We start from the raw sequence: 17,468 nt of genomic DNA, 5'->3' as shown, positions 1-17,468 counted from the left end.
ACCAACTGCACCCCCAATGCCTCCATCCCCACATCCACAAAACTCTGGCATCTTACCCCTAAATCAGGACGCAACCCGCAGTCCCTCTGGCCTTGCTGCAACCCTCCCCAGCCCCTCCAGCTCACCCCGTGCAACGTCCCCAGCCCCGGCGCTTCTCCCAACCCTCTCCCACCCCCACTACTCCTCCCAAACCCGCTCCTATCCCACACAAGGCGCCGGCCCCGCTGCTCCCCCCAGCTCCACGCAGGACCCCGGCTCCATCCAGGCCGCCTCACCAGTACTTGAGGATGGCGGTGACCTGGAGCGGGTTGGGCTGGTCGGGGTAGAGGCGTCGACACTCGCCGTAGATACCGTGCAGCCCCGGCGGGAACAGCGACGGGAAGGACCCGGACCCAGGCGCCGAGCCGGACCCCGGCCCACCCGCGGGGGGGCCCCCGCCCGGCCGCACGCCCTCCATGTCCCGGAGACGGCTGGTCCCGGCCCGTCCCGGTTGGTGCTGAACCCGCTCCGCTCCCGCCAGGCGCTCCCGGCCCGGCCCGGCCCGGCCCAAGCGGCTGCGTGGGGCCGCGGGAGGAGGGGCGGGGCCTACTGCCAGGCCGCGTGAGTGACAGACCAGCTCCGCCAATGACGGCGCTGCGCGGGGCTTCGCGCGGAGGGGGCGGGGCCCCGCTGCACGGGCGGCGTGAGTGACAGACAGCCTAACCAATGGAAGCTCGCGGCCCAGAGCGCGGCCGCGCCTCTGCCCCCGCCCCACGGCGCGTTGCGGGCGCGCCCCCTAGCGGCGGCGCGGGTCTCGCGATGGGCGGGGCGATGCCCGCGCGAGGCGGTGGCGGGAACTCGGAGCGGGTCCCGCGGGAGCGGCAGCTCCCGCACCTGGGCAGGCCTGCGAGCAGAGGAGGGGTTTGTCACTGCTGCCTCTACACCTCCTCCAGGGCTCAAGGCACCTTTACTGTCCCCGTTTGTTCTCTGTTCCTGCCCTTGGGGGCAGCTGGAAGCTGCCAATAGGTGAAGTCTGAGGGCTCTCTGATCGCGGACTGTGATTTGTGCACGAAGCACACTGATAATCTGACTCATTCCTGAGTTGAAACTACAACTGTGGTCACGCAAAGCCAGGTAAGTACGTGTGGATGGTGTGTGTGCAATAGTTCTACACACAGGGTCCTGCTTGTTAATCAGCAAATAGAAAAAAATGAGCTATAGAGTGCTCAGAGGAGAGGGTGAGTGTTCATGTTCGCATTTCTCACTTAAATAGGTGGCAATTTATCCTAAAAACATTCATGACATCATTTGGGAAAGCACACGTGCTCAAGAAGCTGACAAGCTGGCAGCCAAGCGACAGTCCCCTGATAAAGGAGGTAAGCAGTAGGTGTTCTCACTTCCCACAAAGAAAAGTATTTCACTTGTCCTGTTACTGTGATACTTATTGTCACATCTGCCTGAGGAGTCAGCTACAGTTAGCTGAGAAGGTGCATCTAAGAGTCTGTATAAAAGGCTGTGTTGGCTCAATGCACCCGTAACGAGTGTATTCTGGCATTCACTGACGTGATACCTTAATTTAAACCCTTCAATCCTGTACAAAAACTCCCTCTTTTAGATTAGGTGAAGGGGGAAGGTCGCTAAAGATAAACATCTGAGATGAGACATCTACTAGGGCTAAAGGCAGGAACTACAGGAGAAAAGTCCATGTCTATAGGAGAGTTGTGGGACAAGACAGGTGAGTCAAGACTTCAAGTGTGCTCACTGGCATGGAAGTACATTTTAATTAATTTCAAGAGCCAGAATTTCAGTCATCGATTATTCCAAGTGCTTTTAAAATACTTAGTCAATGGAAAATGACAATGTGTTCATTGTTCAATACTGAAATGCTCATGATGCACATTCTTTATACTGACACCTCTTTTGTGGTTCTGGTGCTTCAAAAATTGAGAGAAACTGGTATTTCGTGGAAGGAACAGATGTGTTCTGACCAGTGGTTCGTAAAGATGATCACATGAAATTATGGGACAATAAAATGCTTTCTTTAGTCATAGATCCCTTCTACAGAAGTTGATGGGATCACCTTTTTGTCTTTTCCTGTTAGAAAAAAAATTAGGCGGAGGGAAATCTATTAAGCGGAAGCCAGCCAATTGCGGTGCAGCGTTTTTGGTGGAAGTACCCAGCTATCTCCAGGACTCCAACATCCACCGGTTTTTCGGCTGTGGATGTGTCCGCAGGATTCCCTTTTTCCGCACTCCGCTGGCCTACAGCTCCCAGCATGGCTCACTCCCAGCACCGGCCTACAGCTCCCGGTATGCTCCGCTCCCGGCGCCGGCCTACATCTCCCGGCATGCCCCGCTCCCGGCGCACCTCCCCGCTGGGCTCTCGGCAGCGTCGGACTACAGCTCCCGGCAGGCACCGCGGCGGCGGGAATACATCACCCAGGCGGCGCCGCGTCACTGTTCCGCACATGCGCCGCCGAGGGCTGGGCTGTTGCTCCCTCACGGGCGGCTGCGGCGGGTCCTCGCCATGGAGTCCTACGATGTGATAGCGAACCAGCCCGTCGTGATAGACAACGTGAGTGCGGGCGGCCGCGTGTCCCGGGAGCGGGGAGGGCCCGCAATCCCTTTGTCATCGGGGCGGCCGCGCCCCGCCCGCCGCTGCCCCCCCACTCGGCCGGCCCGGCCGCCGCCTCCGGCCCTCGCACGGCGCCATACGGCGTCCTCGGGGGGCGGGGCCGCTGTGTCTCGGCGAGTCGCGATTGGCTGGGGCGACTGGCAGTCACCCGCAGCGGGGCCGCTGCCCCTCGCTGGGGGGCGCAGCCCCCGCCGCCGCCGAGCTGCCTCTGGCTGGGAGGGGCGGCGCGCCCCCATTGGCTGAGACGGCTGTCAGTCAGCGGGGCTGCCCGCCGCTACCTGCCGAAGCGGGGCGGGATTGTTGCCAGAGCACCTGCGCTCATTGGCAGCAGGCGCTGTCAGTCAGGCGAGGCTTCCCCGGCCCCGCCCCACCTCTCTTTGTGCCGGGGGGACAATGGGGGTGTTGGGCCTGGCCGTGGCCACACTCCCAGCATGCTCCGGGACAGGCCTTGGCCAGGGTTCCAGCGTGCACCAGGCAGGCCGTGGCTGGACCCCCAGCGAGCTCTGGGGGTGCTGGCACTTCCCTGGGCCCGTGCAGGACGGGGAGCACTCCAGCCAGGCACCCCTCACAGGCACAGCGAAAGAGAAGCCTTCACCCCTTGTAGTGCCCCCTGCTCCGGTGCATCCAGCACAGTGGTCTCAACAAGGATTCCCGTGCCTTGGAATGTCGCTGCTGAAGGATCCGTGCCCAGCACGGGTTGCATCAGCACAGTGTGATGTTGCAGATGGCTGCTCCAATGTGCTGATGCTGCTCATTAACACAAAGCCGATCTTTAGTCTGTGTGTGTAATAGCACTGTGAGAGATGAATGACAGTGATTCCGTGCCTCTTGGAGGTACTTTTGGGCCCAGTTCTGATTTGCCCTATCCATGCACCCCTTCCAGGAGGAAGGACCATCCAGGAAGGGGTGGGAGGGCATATCTTGGACGGAGTCTCCTTCAGTGTACTGAGTCACAAACCCATGCTCCTCCCTTCTGACCTCTATCGCCAGTGATTGAGATTCTGTTGTTTTGAATGGTCAGTACTGTGCTCCATTCTTCCTCCACAAGCTTAATTTCTGCCGAATCTTTTTGCCATATCATGTGGGTTTCCTGGCCTGGCACTTCTCAACCTATTGCTTTAACTCCATAAGGTGAATGATTGTAGGTCTTCTCAGATAAAAGCAGTTATTCTGACTTCTTTATTATGGATCCCAAATTCTTCTCTACAGCTTGCACTCTCTGATACAGTTTTGGTTTTGTTAATTTCCCTGGAATCTTACAGCAGGGGGATTTGGGGTAGACATTGAAGAAAAGCAGCTAACAGAAAATGAGAGTAGTCAGTAAAATTGACTATGTTGAGAAATTTGTACCTTCTTTATTGAACATGTTAAGAAATCTGTTAGGTTGATTGTTTTTAGGAATTACTGTATCAGCACTGATCCTGTTGCTTTGTTGAGTGATCAGCTAAACATTAGAGTTATCTCTAGCTGTTCTGGCACTGTGAGGATGACTTTGTTGAGGTATTCATGTTGTAGCAGCCTATATTTAATTTCAGCACATCCTTTTGTTATTTGGTGCAATGATTGCTGCCACTACCTCAGACCTGAAGAAGGGCTCATTTGCCAGCAGATTGTGTGTCTTTTTTTCATTTTATCAGCTGATCTTATAACAGCTAATTCTTATTCTTGCCTCTCGGTTAAATGAGCTTTCCCCCTTCCCCTCCCTGTACAAGAAGTAGAATGGAGCAGTTGTTGTGACATCTGCCTGGAATGCTGGCAGGCTGTGGGCCAAGGAGGCTCGTGGTGACACTGCATTTTTGCTACTCTTTGTAGTTCAGGCAGGACGGGAAGTGGAGCTGCACAGAGCAGGTACCACTCTTCCTACTGCTGTTCCATTACTGCTTTTCCTCAGAGAACTGCAGGCACCTTCTGAAGGCTGAATGTTATCCTGTCTCACGTGTGCCTGTGTGTGGGAAGGGGGAACTGAGATACTGAGCTGCTGGGAGCCAGTCCCAGACCTGCTCTGGTGTCTCAGTGTGTTCCAAAAGGACATGAAGTTCTGTAGCTAAAAAATTAACAGGCAGGTTATTTTCTCTTATCACACATTACTCTTAGCTGTATGTGTTCAGTAGGGAGAGCTTTGTAATGTACAGTGGGAGGTTGGAGCTGTACCACAGCACAGTTTTGTACTCTTCCTTGTCTAATTTTTAAGATTTGTATTCCCATCTGCAGTCCAACAAACTTACTCTGAATGGTCTGGGAGCCCTGCTCAACATAATACACATGTCAGTTGTCCAGCTGTGGCCTAAGTCAGTGCAAATTCCTTAACCTCAGTGGAACATGGAATCATGTCTTGTTTGCTTTGTAGTCTAAGTGGTGGTATTTTATGCAGCTGAGTTGTCACCAAGGGTTATTGTGTCTTTGGTTTGTTCTTGATCTTATAAATTCTGTATCAAATAAAAACAGTTTTACAGCAATATGAAATGTGCACTCTCCATAGAAAGTGCTACGTGGAAGATTGATTGGTGATTTCCATTTAAATTTGAGTCCTAAATAGATCAAGATGAATGAATCCATAGCCAACTGGTTACATAGCTAGTAGATTAGGTATGTTCAGGGATGGGATATATTCAGTGATGAGGTATGTTCAGTTCCTTCAAGACACTCATGAGAATTCTTAATGAATTTATCTTCCTTGACTTTTACATTTTACATGTAATTTTTCTTCTTTTATTATTTTGCTCTGATTAAAATAAAAAAAAATAATGATAAACCCCTTGCCAAACAAAATGGAATGAAAGCCCATCCAGAATAGTTACTGATGGAAGTATATAAATTTTAAATGTTTTTAAGTTTTAATAAATCATAGTTTGTAGCAAAAGAGAAGATGCATGTGGTTTTGCTTATTTGAAACAAAGATGAAAAAACAGGTCTTTTCAGAGTTATTTCAAAATGTAAACATTTTCCTCTCATTGCATAGGAATCTCAAACTGGTCTATAATAAGCAGATTTACTCAGTGCATACATATCTTCAAAGAAGTAAAATGTTTTCAAGAAAAATTGCATAGGTCAGAAAGTGCAGTCGGGTCTTTGTAGTGCGGAGATATCAAACAGCTGTTCTTGGTTTATTCCCAGGCACTTGGAAGCACAACTGTGTTGAAGCCCCATCCCACCGGCACATTCAAAGCAATCATTCATCTTTGACTCCAAGCTGGAGTTCTGAACTCCCAACACATTTGGTTAACTTTGAACTTCAATATGTAAATCTTAAAATACATAACTTGTTGAGAATCTGACTAGGACACACTGGGTAATTTTTGGCCTGACATAAGGAAGTTTCAGTCTCTAAGTTAAAATAGGAGCGTCATTGTTCTCCTGAAGTCAGTTCCCCACAGCAGAATGTGCTAGCAACAAGATCAGTCATTATCCTGAACAAAATATTCACTAAATGTAATATTCTAATGTGGTTACATTATGTTACTGCTTTTCACTCAATTATTTTTCTGCAAGACTTGCCACAGGATGGTATTCTTTCCCAGGCAGGGAGTTATAAAAAAAAATCAAAATAGTGGTTTTTGGTTATTCCTTATTTCACATTGAAGGGAATAGCCAGAAGAGAGTCTGTCTCAAGTCTTTTTAACACTTCACAGGCCACTTTATCACACTGATATCAGTTAGGGCAGACCTTGGGATGCAACTGGAGCTGAGTCCCTCATGCCAAAAGGAAGTAGTTAGTCCTGCCCAGCTGGCAGCTTGGGTGTGCTCCTGGAGCCAGCGTGTTTATCAGGAGACAAAGACTCAAGCAATCCACCTTTCATATGCTTTATAAATAGCTAGGTCTGGTTTGCAGAGTATTCCTGACAGTCATCTCCTACAGATGTGTCCTGGCAAATCTGACCCTGGTGGTTTAGAGGCAGGAATTTCGCGGCTCTGGTGGCAGAGCGCACACGCTGTGTGCAGAGCCTGACATCCCGGCTGAATCTGCTGATGGAAGTAGCTTGGCAGCAGAGTGCTGGACTGTGAACGGGAGAGGCTGGGGCCGCCCCACATTCCTTTCTGCTGAGCCTGCTCTGGTAACCTCTGGCACTGGGAAGGCAGCATCAGAAACCACTGCAGCCAGGGCTTGCCTGGCAGAGCCCTGAGCAACTCCTCTGGCCCCAGCCTCGAAGTGAAAGTGGTGCTGCTGACCCATGCAGAGGTGGTGAGAAGTGGAAAGCTGTGTGTTGCTACTCATTTTAAAATGCTGTGGGGTAGCTGAAATGTCTTTTTGGCCTCAGAACCAGAGCATTCCTATTGGAGAGCCCTTGAGAGTGATCAGGCACTTCACAGGTCACAGCTTTCAATGCAAGCTTGCACACACTTTACCATGGGACTAAGCAAAGCTGTTCAAGAGCTTGTGCCCATCATAGTCTGGGATTACCAGTGAAACAGCTTATCTGATGAGATCCTATGAAAATCCACTCCTTAGCAAAACTTGGGTGTTCCTGCAAGCTGCTCATTGTTTCAAGATGTCATTCCCTTGTGCAGGGAGATGAAATGGAGGAGGGGAAAGAGTCAGCACAGATCCAAGTTGATGATGGTGTTCCCAGGATGCTTCCAAACAGGGATGAGAGCTGTGGGGCAGATGCCTGGCACTGACTCCCTGCCAGGGCCTTGCTGTGGCTGGTTTTACCCGCTCTGTGTTTGCTGCTTTGAAAGTTGCAGAAGCGTCTTTGGATCTGTGCCTTCCTGACTGCCATCTCTCATCTCTTTGTGTCTTCTGAAAAAGCTCTGTCCCATCAGCTGGGCTTCCTGACCCCAGCCTTTCCCCTTGCAGTATAACCAGCACCATTGTCCTTTCCAGACCACAGTCTGGGTTGGTTTCCGATGTGTTTTCTGACCACACATCTGCCTCCTTGGCATTAGGTAGTTCATCCACCACTTGAACATCTTTCCCTAGTTTATTTTCCAGTCTGCTTCCCACTATTCTTTGCTACTTTCTTCTCTGATTTTATCTACCCTCCCTCCATCCTTTCCAAATCTCCTTCTGAGAGGCCTGTAGCTTTCATTCTTTCAGTGCCTCCTGAAGCTGGCAGAATTCAGTTGCTCTTGCTCAGCTTTCTGGAGTGTTCTCCTCCCCACAGAGTATATCTAATATTGATAGACACCTGTGGAGTGTGTATTTAACCTCCTGCACCCCTCACAGTAGCCCTGGCTAGAAAAATACTCATCTGTACAGGGAGTGTTTGGGTGTGTGGAGAGCAGTACCAGGGTGCATGGAATGGTTGTGCCCTGTGAGATGTGTCATTGCCAGAGGGTGCCAGTCACTCCCTCCAGTAGCCAAGCTGGCACTTCCCATCCCCAACCAGCCTGGAGGGTCAGTCCCTGGGGAGCTTTATTCCTAGTAGAAAGGAGAGGATCTGGCAGTGCTGAAGTACTTTGCTGCTCCTCTAAAACTTGTGAAGATGATGTAATTCACATATTTGACTTTTTCTTCCACAGGGCTCGGGTGTGATTAAAGCAGGTTTTGCGGGTGATCAAATACCAAAATACTGCTTTCCTAACTAGTAAGTATTCTGCTGGTCTTGGTAACTTCTTAGTATTGTGTACCAATTCTTTGGTATGTACTGGACAAGAATTAACCATTTTTATGAATAGAAAAATGAGTTACTCTTTGCTGCCTGCTGCAAAGCATCAGGGAGATGAGAGCTCCACTGTTAAATATTTTGAGATTTTTGGGGACACAGACACATCATAAAAGTTGACATCACTTTGTCAGGCTTAACACACAACCAAAGATGTAGGATCCTTTAATCTGCACACATGAGGAAAAGGACCTGAAAAATTAGGCAAAAGAAATGTGAAGACCTCTGTATTTTTTTGTATGATGTCTTGATTTCTGCCAGACTTCTTTGTAAGTTTTCTGATAATTTTACCAGCATAAAGACTGCTAGAACAGGAACTCTGAATAGTCACTGGCTTTTATTTTCAATGTGGTGGGTTTGTAGCGAGTAATTTTGTGTTGTGAGCAATATGGGATGGTAGGGTATGGGACACAAATGTCTAATCTGAGAACTCTGCCGGAGGTCAGGCAACACATGTGGATCCAGCACCTCAGACAATTGCCCAGTCTAGCCATGTTCAACCCAGGCACTGTTGAAACAGGTGAGTCCTGAATAATCAGTGAAAATATGGTCAGACTTAACTGGTTTATGTCCAGCCAATTCAGAACTGTCTGCAATATGTTTCCTTCACCTCTAATTTCTGAGATTAGCTCAGAGCTAACCTGGGTCTGTCTGCACCTGGTAGTGTCCCCAGACACACCCACTGAGAAAGTTCTGGTTAGGACAGAGAGAAACACAAACTGGGCAATCCTTGGATTGGAGCATCTGAGCTCTTTGTTCGAAGCATTTACTCTCTTGTCTCTGTTCTAGTGTGGGCAGACCAAAGCACGTTCGTGTTATGGCTGGTGCTTTAGAAGGGGACATTTTCATTGGTCCAAAGGCAGAGGTAAGAACACCTGTATGCTGCACTTGTCCATATATCTCAGTGTGCTGCTGTAAGGAGGGAATGAGTCAGCTGAACTGTGGTTCTTTGGTATCATGTAGGTCTGAAGAGTAGAACAGATTATCACTTGCATGTGTGTCCAAGGTGGAGTGGGAAGCTTCATGAAATTTTTGTGCCAATCTGCTGACAACACACCTAGTTCCCAAGGCCTTTGATATCCTTGATATCTCTTTTCTTTTTAGGCTACTTCTAGCTCTGTATAGTTACATACTTTTGACTGGGAAATGGACCCTACTCAATTGCTGTGTATCTCCTTGCTCTGGGCAGGAAGCTTCTTTCCACAGTCCTGCTTCTGTCAGCATGTAGTCAGTTGTGTGGTCACATTTCTTGTGAGCCCTTCAAACTGCATTTCCCAGTAACATCCTATTATGTTTTATATCATGGTTGAGCTGGTAGTACAAAGATACTGTATGATAGGCGTCTGTGTGTTGACTTTAAAAGTGTTAGGATGGAATATACTCTGCAAATGTCAAACATAGACATTCCTACTTGGTATGAAAATGCCTTGTCTAGTCTTGGCTTCTCTGGGAGAGATGTTTGTGATGAGTGTTCAGGTTTTGCCCTGTATGCTACAGATAAGTTATCTTTTAGTGGAATCAAAACTGAAGTTGAGTATGACAATAAGTCACAGTCACAGTGCTCAGAAGTGTTGGAAGCTCTGATGGTGTCTTGTCCTTCCTGTTTGCTCAGGAGCACAGAGGTCTTCTTGCGATCCGATACCCGATGGAGCATGGCATCGTGAAGGACTGGAACGACATGGAGCGCATCTGGCAGTACGTGTACTCTAAAGACCAGCTCCAGACATTCTCAGAAGAGGTGAGACCACATTATATAAGGCACAGGCATCATTCAGTGCATGCACCAGGAGCCTTGGAATTCTGGGAAAGATATGAGACTTTTCCTTTGCCCTTCTTTCTGAATGTGTGTCTGTTGCTAAATTAGGTTCTTTCACCTCTCAGGAGATACAGCACAAGAAGTGTCCAAGCAGAATTCATCTTCAGATCTGATAGTCTGGCCTGACTGAAAATCTGTCTTTCACATTTGCTGTTCTTACTTTCTCTAATGATTCTACTCTAGACTAAGTGTTTCTGACTTTTCCTGTTCTGCCTGCACATCAGGCATATCCACTCAGCAGTGGCATGATTTGAAGTGAGGAAGGAGAAAACCACATTGCTGTGGTCTGGAAGGATCTGTCCAAAAAATTATTAAATGTCTGAGAGCAATCTAAGTTCTGGTGTAGGAGTATTTCTGTCTGCTTGTGCTAAGACCATATGCCTTCACCCTTTCTTAGGGTCTGTGTATTTTGGCTGATATTTTGTCACTGAGAGTCATGTTACTTGTCCTTCATGGGTCACAGTTACTCACAGAGTACATTTCCTAACACTTCTTGATAACTAGACCAGAACTCTGCTGGTCTTCCAACCTAATAGAGATTATTCACAGTCTAATACAGCTCAGCTGAAATTACTCCTTTGTACCTGCCCTCTTGCACCAGTGGTTCCTAAAGTGAATAAATAAACAGAAACTTTTAGGAACACTCTTACTGCCTCCTGGTTACTGCAGCACAGCTCCTTCTTCTCTTTCCCAGCATCCTGTGCTGCTGACAGAAGCACCCCTAAACCCGCGCAAGAACAGAGAGCGTGCTGCTGAGGTGTTTTTTGAGACCTTCAATGTGCCAGCACTGTTCATCTCCATGCAAGCTGTGCTTAGCCTGTAAGTGTCTTTTGTCTTTGATTTGTGTTTGTGGAATGTTGCCACAAAATCCATTCTTTTACAAAAAAACCTGTGGAGGACCTCACTGATGTCTGACTTTATTCCCTTTTCCCAAGAACTGAAACTCAATTTGTGTAATAACAAACAGAACTTGCATTTTGAAGGTTGTTTTTTTTAGAGCCTGTTTGTGTGAAATCCCTGCTTCCCAAGTTGAGTGTGGATGTGCTGCTTGCCTGGGCTCACTTTGAGTTGCTTGTTCTGACTCGAGCCTTTGTCCCTTTGGCAGCTACGCGACCGGCAGGACCACGGGAGTGGTGCTGGACTCTGGGGATGGCGTCACCCACGCGGTTCCCATCTATGAAGGCTTTGCCATGCCTCACTCCATCATGCGGATTGACATCGCTGGCCGGGATGTCTCCCGCTTCCTGCGTCTCTATCTCCGGAAGGAAGGATATGACTTCCACACAACCTCTGAGTTTGAGATTGTCAAGACCATCAAGGAGGTGATGCCCTGCCTTGTTTCTGTGTTTGTCCAAGAGGGGATTTCTTCTCAAGGGAAGCTGTGGCTTGTGAAATCTGGTGGGAAGTTCCAGCCTACCTAGCTCGGCAACTAAATTCATTCTCTATGTAAGGATGTCTAGAGCCATTACAATGATTAAAGAACTCTTTTTATTTGGAAAGGCAGGGAGAGCTTGAACTGTTGAGCCACAAGAAATGTTTGTGGAGAGTCCTGTTGATATATATAAATATCTGAAGAGAAGGTCCAGAGAAGACAGAGCCAGATTCATTTCAGTGATGTCCAGTGACAGGATGAGATGCACAAACTGAAGGACAGGAGGTTCTATCTGAACATAAAATTTCTTTAGTGTGAGGGTGACCAAGGGCTGGCACAATTTGTCTAGAGGGTTGTGGAGTCTCCATCCTTGGTAATATCATCTGGACATGGTCCTGGACAACCTGCTTTAGGGGACCCTGTGTGGATAAGATGACCTTCAGAGGTCACTTGCAACCTCAGCTGTCCCATATTCTAGGAGAGTTATAGTCAAAATCACATTAATCCCTGTGATTAGAGAGGCTGTCAACACGGAGATGAAGATGGGCTAATGGTTCAGAATTGGTTTTGCATTTACCTGTGCTGCAGTTTTTCAGGGTCTGATGATATTTTTCACTAGTGCTTGTTTCCCTTCATGGAGTAAAACCATGTCAGCTAATGCTCATAAGTGGGATATTGCAAGGTAGTTTACCTGCTGTTAGCCTTAAAGGTCTTTTCTCCAGCACATAATACAGTTGAAATCAGTCTCCCCAAAGGGATACATGGATTTTGATTATTAGTGAGAAAAACATTATATCAAAGGCATTTGGGTTTACCCTTCTCATCTCCCTCTCCCTGTTTCCTCTCCAGCGTGCCTGCTACCTGTCAATAAACCCCCAGAAGGATGAGACTCTGGAGACTGAGAAGGCTCAGTACTACCTGCCAGATGGAAGCACTATTGAGGTTTGTAAGGACCACCCTCAGAGAATTCCTCATATGGGACACAGGGTTTCCAGTAAGGCTCCCCAATGATGGGAAATGTCATGCAGTGTTAGGTGAGAGGGGATAATTTTAGAAGACTGTAACTCATCCTAGGCTGTTGACTGGGTATTAGAATTTTTAAGGAAAGAAAACTTTACTAGAAAACTCACTTCTGCTAGAAGTCCTGGGTAAGGATGCAGCATGACACTGGGGACTCTGAGCTGCTGGAGAGCAGGCTCTGATCTAACAAACTTTATGCATATTGGTATGGAGTGTGGGTAAGTGTTAGCTCACTAAATCCATCAGTGGTTTTCTGTGTGCCTTTTATCCTGCTTAGAATTGCCTCCTGTGCATTAACAGTTGATTTGAAGAGTTAGGAATATGGAATACTCCTTAGAATACTGAGCACACTATAGAATGGTCAAAAGAGAGGAAATACTGGTTTTACCTGCAGTACCAGGGCTGGATTTGCTCCCTTTATGCCAGACTGCTGTACAGGGCTGAGCATCTTTCATCTGCAAAGTGGAAATTGTGCCCTTTGTAGGAGCTGCAGTTGAAACTGGCATTCACTTGGGATCTAGTACTGGAGCATGAATGTCCAAGAAGCTTCATTACTCTGAAGCTTGATCTAAGAAAGGCAGGCCCATCTGTAGGTAGTGAACAAAGCCACACTGTTCTCTTGCCTCTGTCCTAACACCTGCTCTTGCAGATTGGCCCTGCCCGTTTCCGAGCCCCAGAGCTCCTGTTCCGGCCGGACCTGATCGGGGAGGAATGTGAAGGACTTCATGAAGTGCTTGTTTTTGCCATTCAAAAGTCAGACATGGATCTGAGGCGAACGCTGTTCTCCAACATCGTGCTGTCTGGAGGCTCCACACTTTTCAAAGGTTCCTGCCTCTCCTCTTTCAGTGTGCTGTGACATATTTGATCTCTTGCTTCTTGCTCATGTGAAACTGGGAAGATAACCCAGATCACCCAACTTGTTCTCTGGGGTGAGGGATGTGTAAATTCTGATCTCTCAGAGCATTTACTTCCTAATTTTCTGAGTCCTTGTCATATCCTGCTGCACATGCAAGACACCTGCCCTCATACATCACTCCCTGGGCTGGGAGTGCTTTTATGTTTTCCTCCAATTCATTGCCTGTGGAAGGACTGAATGGCTGTGTTCATTCCTGTTGCTATAGCTCACAATATCTGAGACTAGATACCAGAAAGGACTCTTCTATTATCTAAAGTTTCTTTAGGTCTCTGATCTGCGAGTTCAATGGTCCTAGTCCTGCATGAGTGTCAGCTATGTGTGTGCAGAAAGGTTTCAACCCATCTCCTCAGGACTCAGTTGGTACCCATTGACCTAAAGATAGCCTCTGCCAGAACCCATCAGTCTGTTATCCACTGGTTCACATCTCCAGATAAATCCTCGTCTTCCCATTCAACCCCCTGTACAAATGGGCTGGACACAGGAGGAATACCTAGGAAAGGAGGAGGTCCCAGCTAAAAAGCTTGTATGCTTGACTGAGGTTGCTGCTGAGGAATAGAGCCCATTGTGCCAGTGTTTGAAATCTCAGTGGGACAAAATCCTGTTATGTCACTATCTGTGTTCTGTGCTTCCCCAGACTGGACTCTTAAGATATGGAATGGGATATTTGAATAGGACTACAAAGGACATGTCCACATCATTAGTGGATGGAACATGGGATTTTGCTGAGGTGCTCACACTACATGTTTTCTGTCTTGTGTAGGCTTTGGTGACAGGCTGTTGAGCGAAGTGAAGAAACTAGCTCCGAAGGACGTCAAAATAAGGGTAGAAATCATCTCTTTTGTGTTTGTCACTTACCAAGTGTGTTGTTCTGTGATCCTGAAAGAACCTTGCTCAGACTGCAGCTGCCATTTACTTCAAATCAGAAATACTTTTCCTGAGACACTCATATGCCCAACAGCATTTGCTGGTGTGATGGAAGTCAGTTTGGTTTCATCACTGAGAAGGTGGTTCCTCTGACATGACCCCTGTCCAGGATTCTGGACCAGAGTGGCTGTTTGTGGGGACTGCCAGGTGTCTTTCTTTTGGGAGAGATCACACCTGTGTTTGTCAGGTGTTAGCTGGAGTAAAGTGGGCAGTGTGCTAGGAGGAGCAGACTAGAGCTTGGGAAGGTACTGACTGATTCTCTCTTTCTCCCAGATATCGGCTCCTCAAGAGAGATTGTATTCCACATGGATTGGGTATGTACTGCACAGCAACACATTTTCTGTGGGATTGGGCTGGGGAGGCACAGCCCACCAGCTTTCATGTTGTTATCCCAACTGGTGCTGTGTGTCAGGGGGGTTGTATTGCTCAGCTGGGCAATGCTTGGCATGGTCTTGAAGCAGCAGTCACCAGATGATGTGGGAGGGGGCAGGTGGTGCCAGGCACCAGTGCTAGAGCACTTGCAGATTTGAGGATAGTGGAAGAGGAAGTGACTGTCCAGAGAGCATGTCTGTCGTGGGTAACTGAGCTCAGGCATCTTTTGTTATGGGGAAGTGTCACAATAGAAAGAGCCCATCTCTGCAGAGATACTGTGAAAGTGCCCCCAGCATTTTCCTGTAACCCATAACATGCCTGTCTCTCCGTAGTGGCTCTATCCTGGCCTCTCTGGACACCTTTAAGAAAATGTGGGTTTCAAAAAAGGAATATGAAGAAGATGGAGCTCGTGCCATCCACCGAAAAACCTTCTAGCCCTGGGACCTGTCCTCAGTCTCCTCCGAAGACTCACTTAAACTCGCTTTTCTGAGTCCGAGTGTCTGAGAGCTGCCTGTGTGTGTGTGTGTGCGCCAGCATGCCCCGATGTCACTGAGCAAAGACGACAGCAGCAGGAGGGTTGTATTAGTACTACTAACTTTGGTTTTGTTTTGTTTTGTTTCGTTTTTTTAATGGAAAGGAGAAAACACCAATCCAAATTTCTCCAGAATGGCCCATTCCTTTTTCATTTCAGTCCCTTATTTTTTCTGTATCACAGTCACATCTGTCATTGTAGAACAAATAAGCAGAAACAAAGGGAACAGCTTATAGAAACTGCCTGGCAAGCCAGAAGGGAGCCAACCACTGCAGACTGCTCATGCAGGCTTTAGTCAGCCTGACTGCAATGCCTGGATTGTCTGGAAAGACATAGCTGAGGCCCCATAGCTACTTCCTCCTTCAGCGGTGTCTTCACCATCAGTAGGTTTTTGAAGTTGTTTTTAATATATTTTTTATTAAGAGAAAGCACATTCTCAACAGTTAAGTCCATTTGCCCCCACTGTTTTGGTGTGTGTGTGCGTATGAGTGTGTAACTTCTTAGCCTGATGTGGGGTCTGCACCACAGCTGGAGAAGTTGGCGATAGGACTTAGTTTGTATTGCATGGAGTAGAACAAAGCAAATCTAATCAGCTATCATTGTACTAGACGGTTATTCTCTCGTACCTTGTTTTAAATACCTTTTCTCCTCTGGAAGCAAGTACCCCGGAATGGGCGTGAAAGCACTTGCGCGTTCCCCCTCAACCTGCCAAGATTTACAGTGCTGACTTCTCGTGTTCTTTGTAAGAGTCAAGGCTGTTTCCCTCCTTCCTGCCATGTCAGGGCAAAGGGAGCATGTATTCACAGCCAGGCGTAACTCTTGTGTACTTTATCCATTCTGGGGCAAAATAACAATTGGGAAGGTGCATTGTAATGTAAGAATTGTTTTATTTATTGAAATGTCTGAGGATCTCTCAAATACTGACCACAGCACCTGGGAATTATGCTTTGGGTCTTCTTTGGATACCTGCCCAGCTGCCCGCTGCTCGATGTTCGCACTGCGCACAGCACCCATGCTTAGCGGAAGGGCCAGCCCTGCAGCACCACCCGATCCCTGCTCCGTGGGGCCTTGCTGCTCACTGGGAATGCACCAGGGGAGAGGACAGTAAAGGGCACTGGGAGGTGGGTGTGGGTGGCAGGTTTGTGAGCAGGACGCTGTCCTGCTGGCTGTGTTCCGCTACACTGCGGTGCCTTTCTGCTCGCCTGGCGGCTGCTTTGCTTGTACTGCTCTAACAGCCCTGGGCAGCCTGCCTGCTTGTGTTGGGGCATGCCACTGTTCTGGTTTTACTTGTGCATTATTTGGTGCTCTCTTTTTTTCCCATTAGTTTTCTGCAGAACATGGCAGTAGCAATGGAGCTGGAGTTATTTGGTGGCAGTTCCTCCCTGTTTCTCTCCTTTCTGTTCATTGCCACACATCACCTTGGTGTCACTCTCAGGTGCAGAGACAGGGTAAGAGCTGGAGGATTGCCACAGAGGTGAGGGAAAAGCCAGTGCACTGCCCCAGCTGAGATGAATGTAAGCAGCAGCCAGTTGCCACTGCAGGAACCATGTTCTTGGGGCTCACCCATGGGTTTGGAGAGGCTGTAGGTAGGTGGGTGGACTGGCCTCCAAGCTGAGGCCAGTCTGCTTGTTCCCCTCCCCCCCATCAGAGCAGACTGTTTTTTAAGCAAGAGCCTGTCAGAAAAAAGCCATCAATGCTCAGCCTTCTGCCTGGAATCTGGTTCTGTTCTTGCTGCAGCACACAGAGGGGAATTCCAGCAAATTCCTCTGGGTTCCATTACTGTGTGCCCCAGGCAGTGCTCCCCACCCCCCAGCCCCTCCGCTGGCCTTGCAGCAGCAGTGCTCCATTTTGTAACCTGCAGTGACAGGGCAGGACGGTGCTGTCTCCAGTCTAGCGTTTGTTTGGTCTGCCTGATGACTGTTCCCTTGCACACTGTCCAAACCATGTTGCCTGGTGGTGCCCAGCATACTTAAATAAAGTCATTCATATACAACACTCATGCCTTCTGGCCTCTTCCCACATTTGCAATTTTAAGGAGGTAACTTGTCTTCTCTTGCCTGTACAGAATTGTTGCTGGCCAGACTCTGCAAGGAGACACCATCTTTGGTCTGGGATTGCATTCTTGGCCTGGCTTTTGTGGGAGGAAATTTATGGTCTGCAGCCATGGTGTCCAAATCTATTCTCTTTCACATGTGTTACTCCTGAGACTTTTGTCACTGCAGACAGGCGAAAGGCTGGAACAGGGCAGCCTGGGCTGAGCAAGGGTGATGCCCCTGCTGTTGTGAGAAGAGCTGGTGCCA

At 48.4% G+C, this 17,468-nt stretch overlaps 2 protein-coding genes across 5 annotated transcripts in view; one reads left to right on the top strand and one right to left on the bottom strand.

Annotated features, from left to right (window-relative positions):
- The window catches only part of SUFU (SUFU negative regulator of hedgehog signaling), an 83,940-nt gene extending 83,340 nt beyond the window's left edge, over positions 1-600 (bottom strand). For 3 of the 4 annotated variants that reach the window (XM_079312449.1, XM_079312450.1, XM_079312451.1), the window contains exon 1: positions 276-600. In XM_079312449.1, coding sequence (XP_079168575.1) covers positions 276-457 — 182 coding nt within the window. In that variant the 5' untranslated portion in view covers positions 458-600. The remainder of the gene's footprint in view (positions 1-275) is intronic. The other variant, XM_079312452.1, reaches the window with a different exon arrangement.
- Positions 601-2,275: 1,675 nt separating this feature from the next.
- On the top strand, positions 2,276-17,167 carry ACTR1A (actin related protein 1A). Its single transcript, XM_079312448.1, has 11 exons — positions 2,276-2,553; positions 8,074-8,138; positions 9,006-9,081; positions 9,829-9,954; positions 10,727-10,851; positions 11,138-11,354; positions 12,254-12,346; positions 13,074-13,248; positions 14,101-14,162; positions 14,538-14,578; positions 14,969-17,167. The coding sequence occupies exons 1-11, from the start codon at positions 2,506-2,508 to the stop codon at positions 15,069-15,071; spliced, it is 1,131 nt and encodes a 376-aa protein (XP_079168574.1). The 5' UTR covers positions 2,276-2,505; the 3' UTR covers positions 15,072-17,167.
- Positions 17,168-17,468: the final 301 nt, after the last annotated feature.

The sequence above is a fragment of the Erithacus rubecula genome (genome assembly GCF_903797595.1).
Source record: "Erithacus rubecula genome assembly, chromosome: 9".
Classification (NCBI taxonomy): domain Eukaryota; kingdom Metazoa; phylum Chordata; class Aves; order Passeriformes; family Muscicapidae; genus Erithacus; species Erithacus rubecula.
This window is presented reverse-complemented; position numbering and strand designations above follow the sequence as displayed.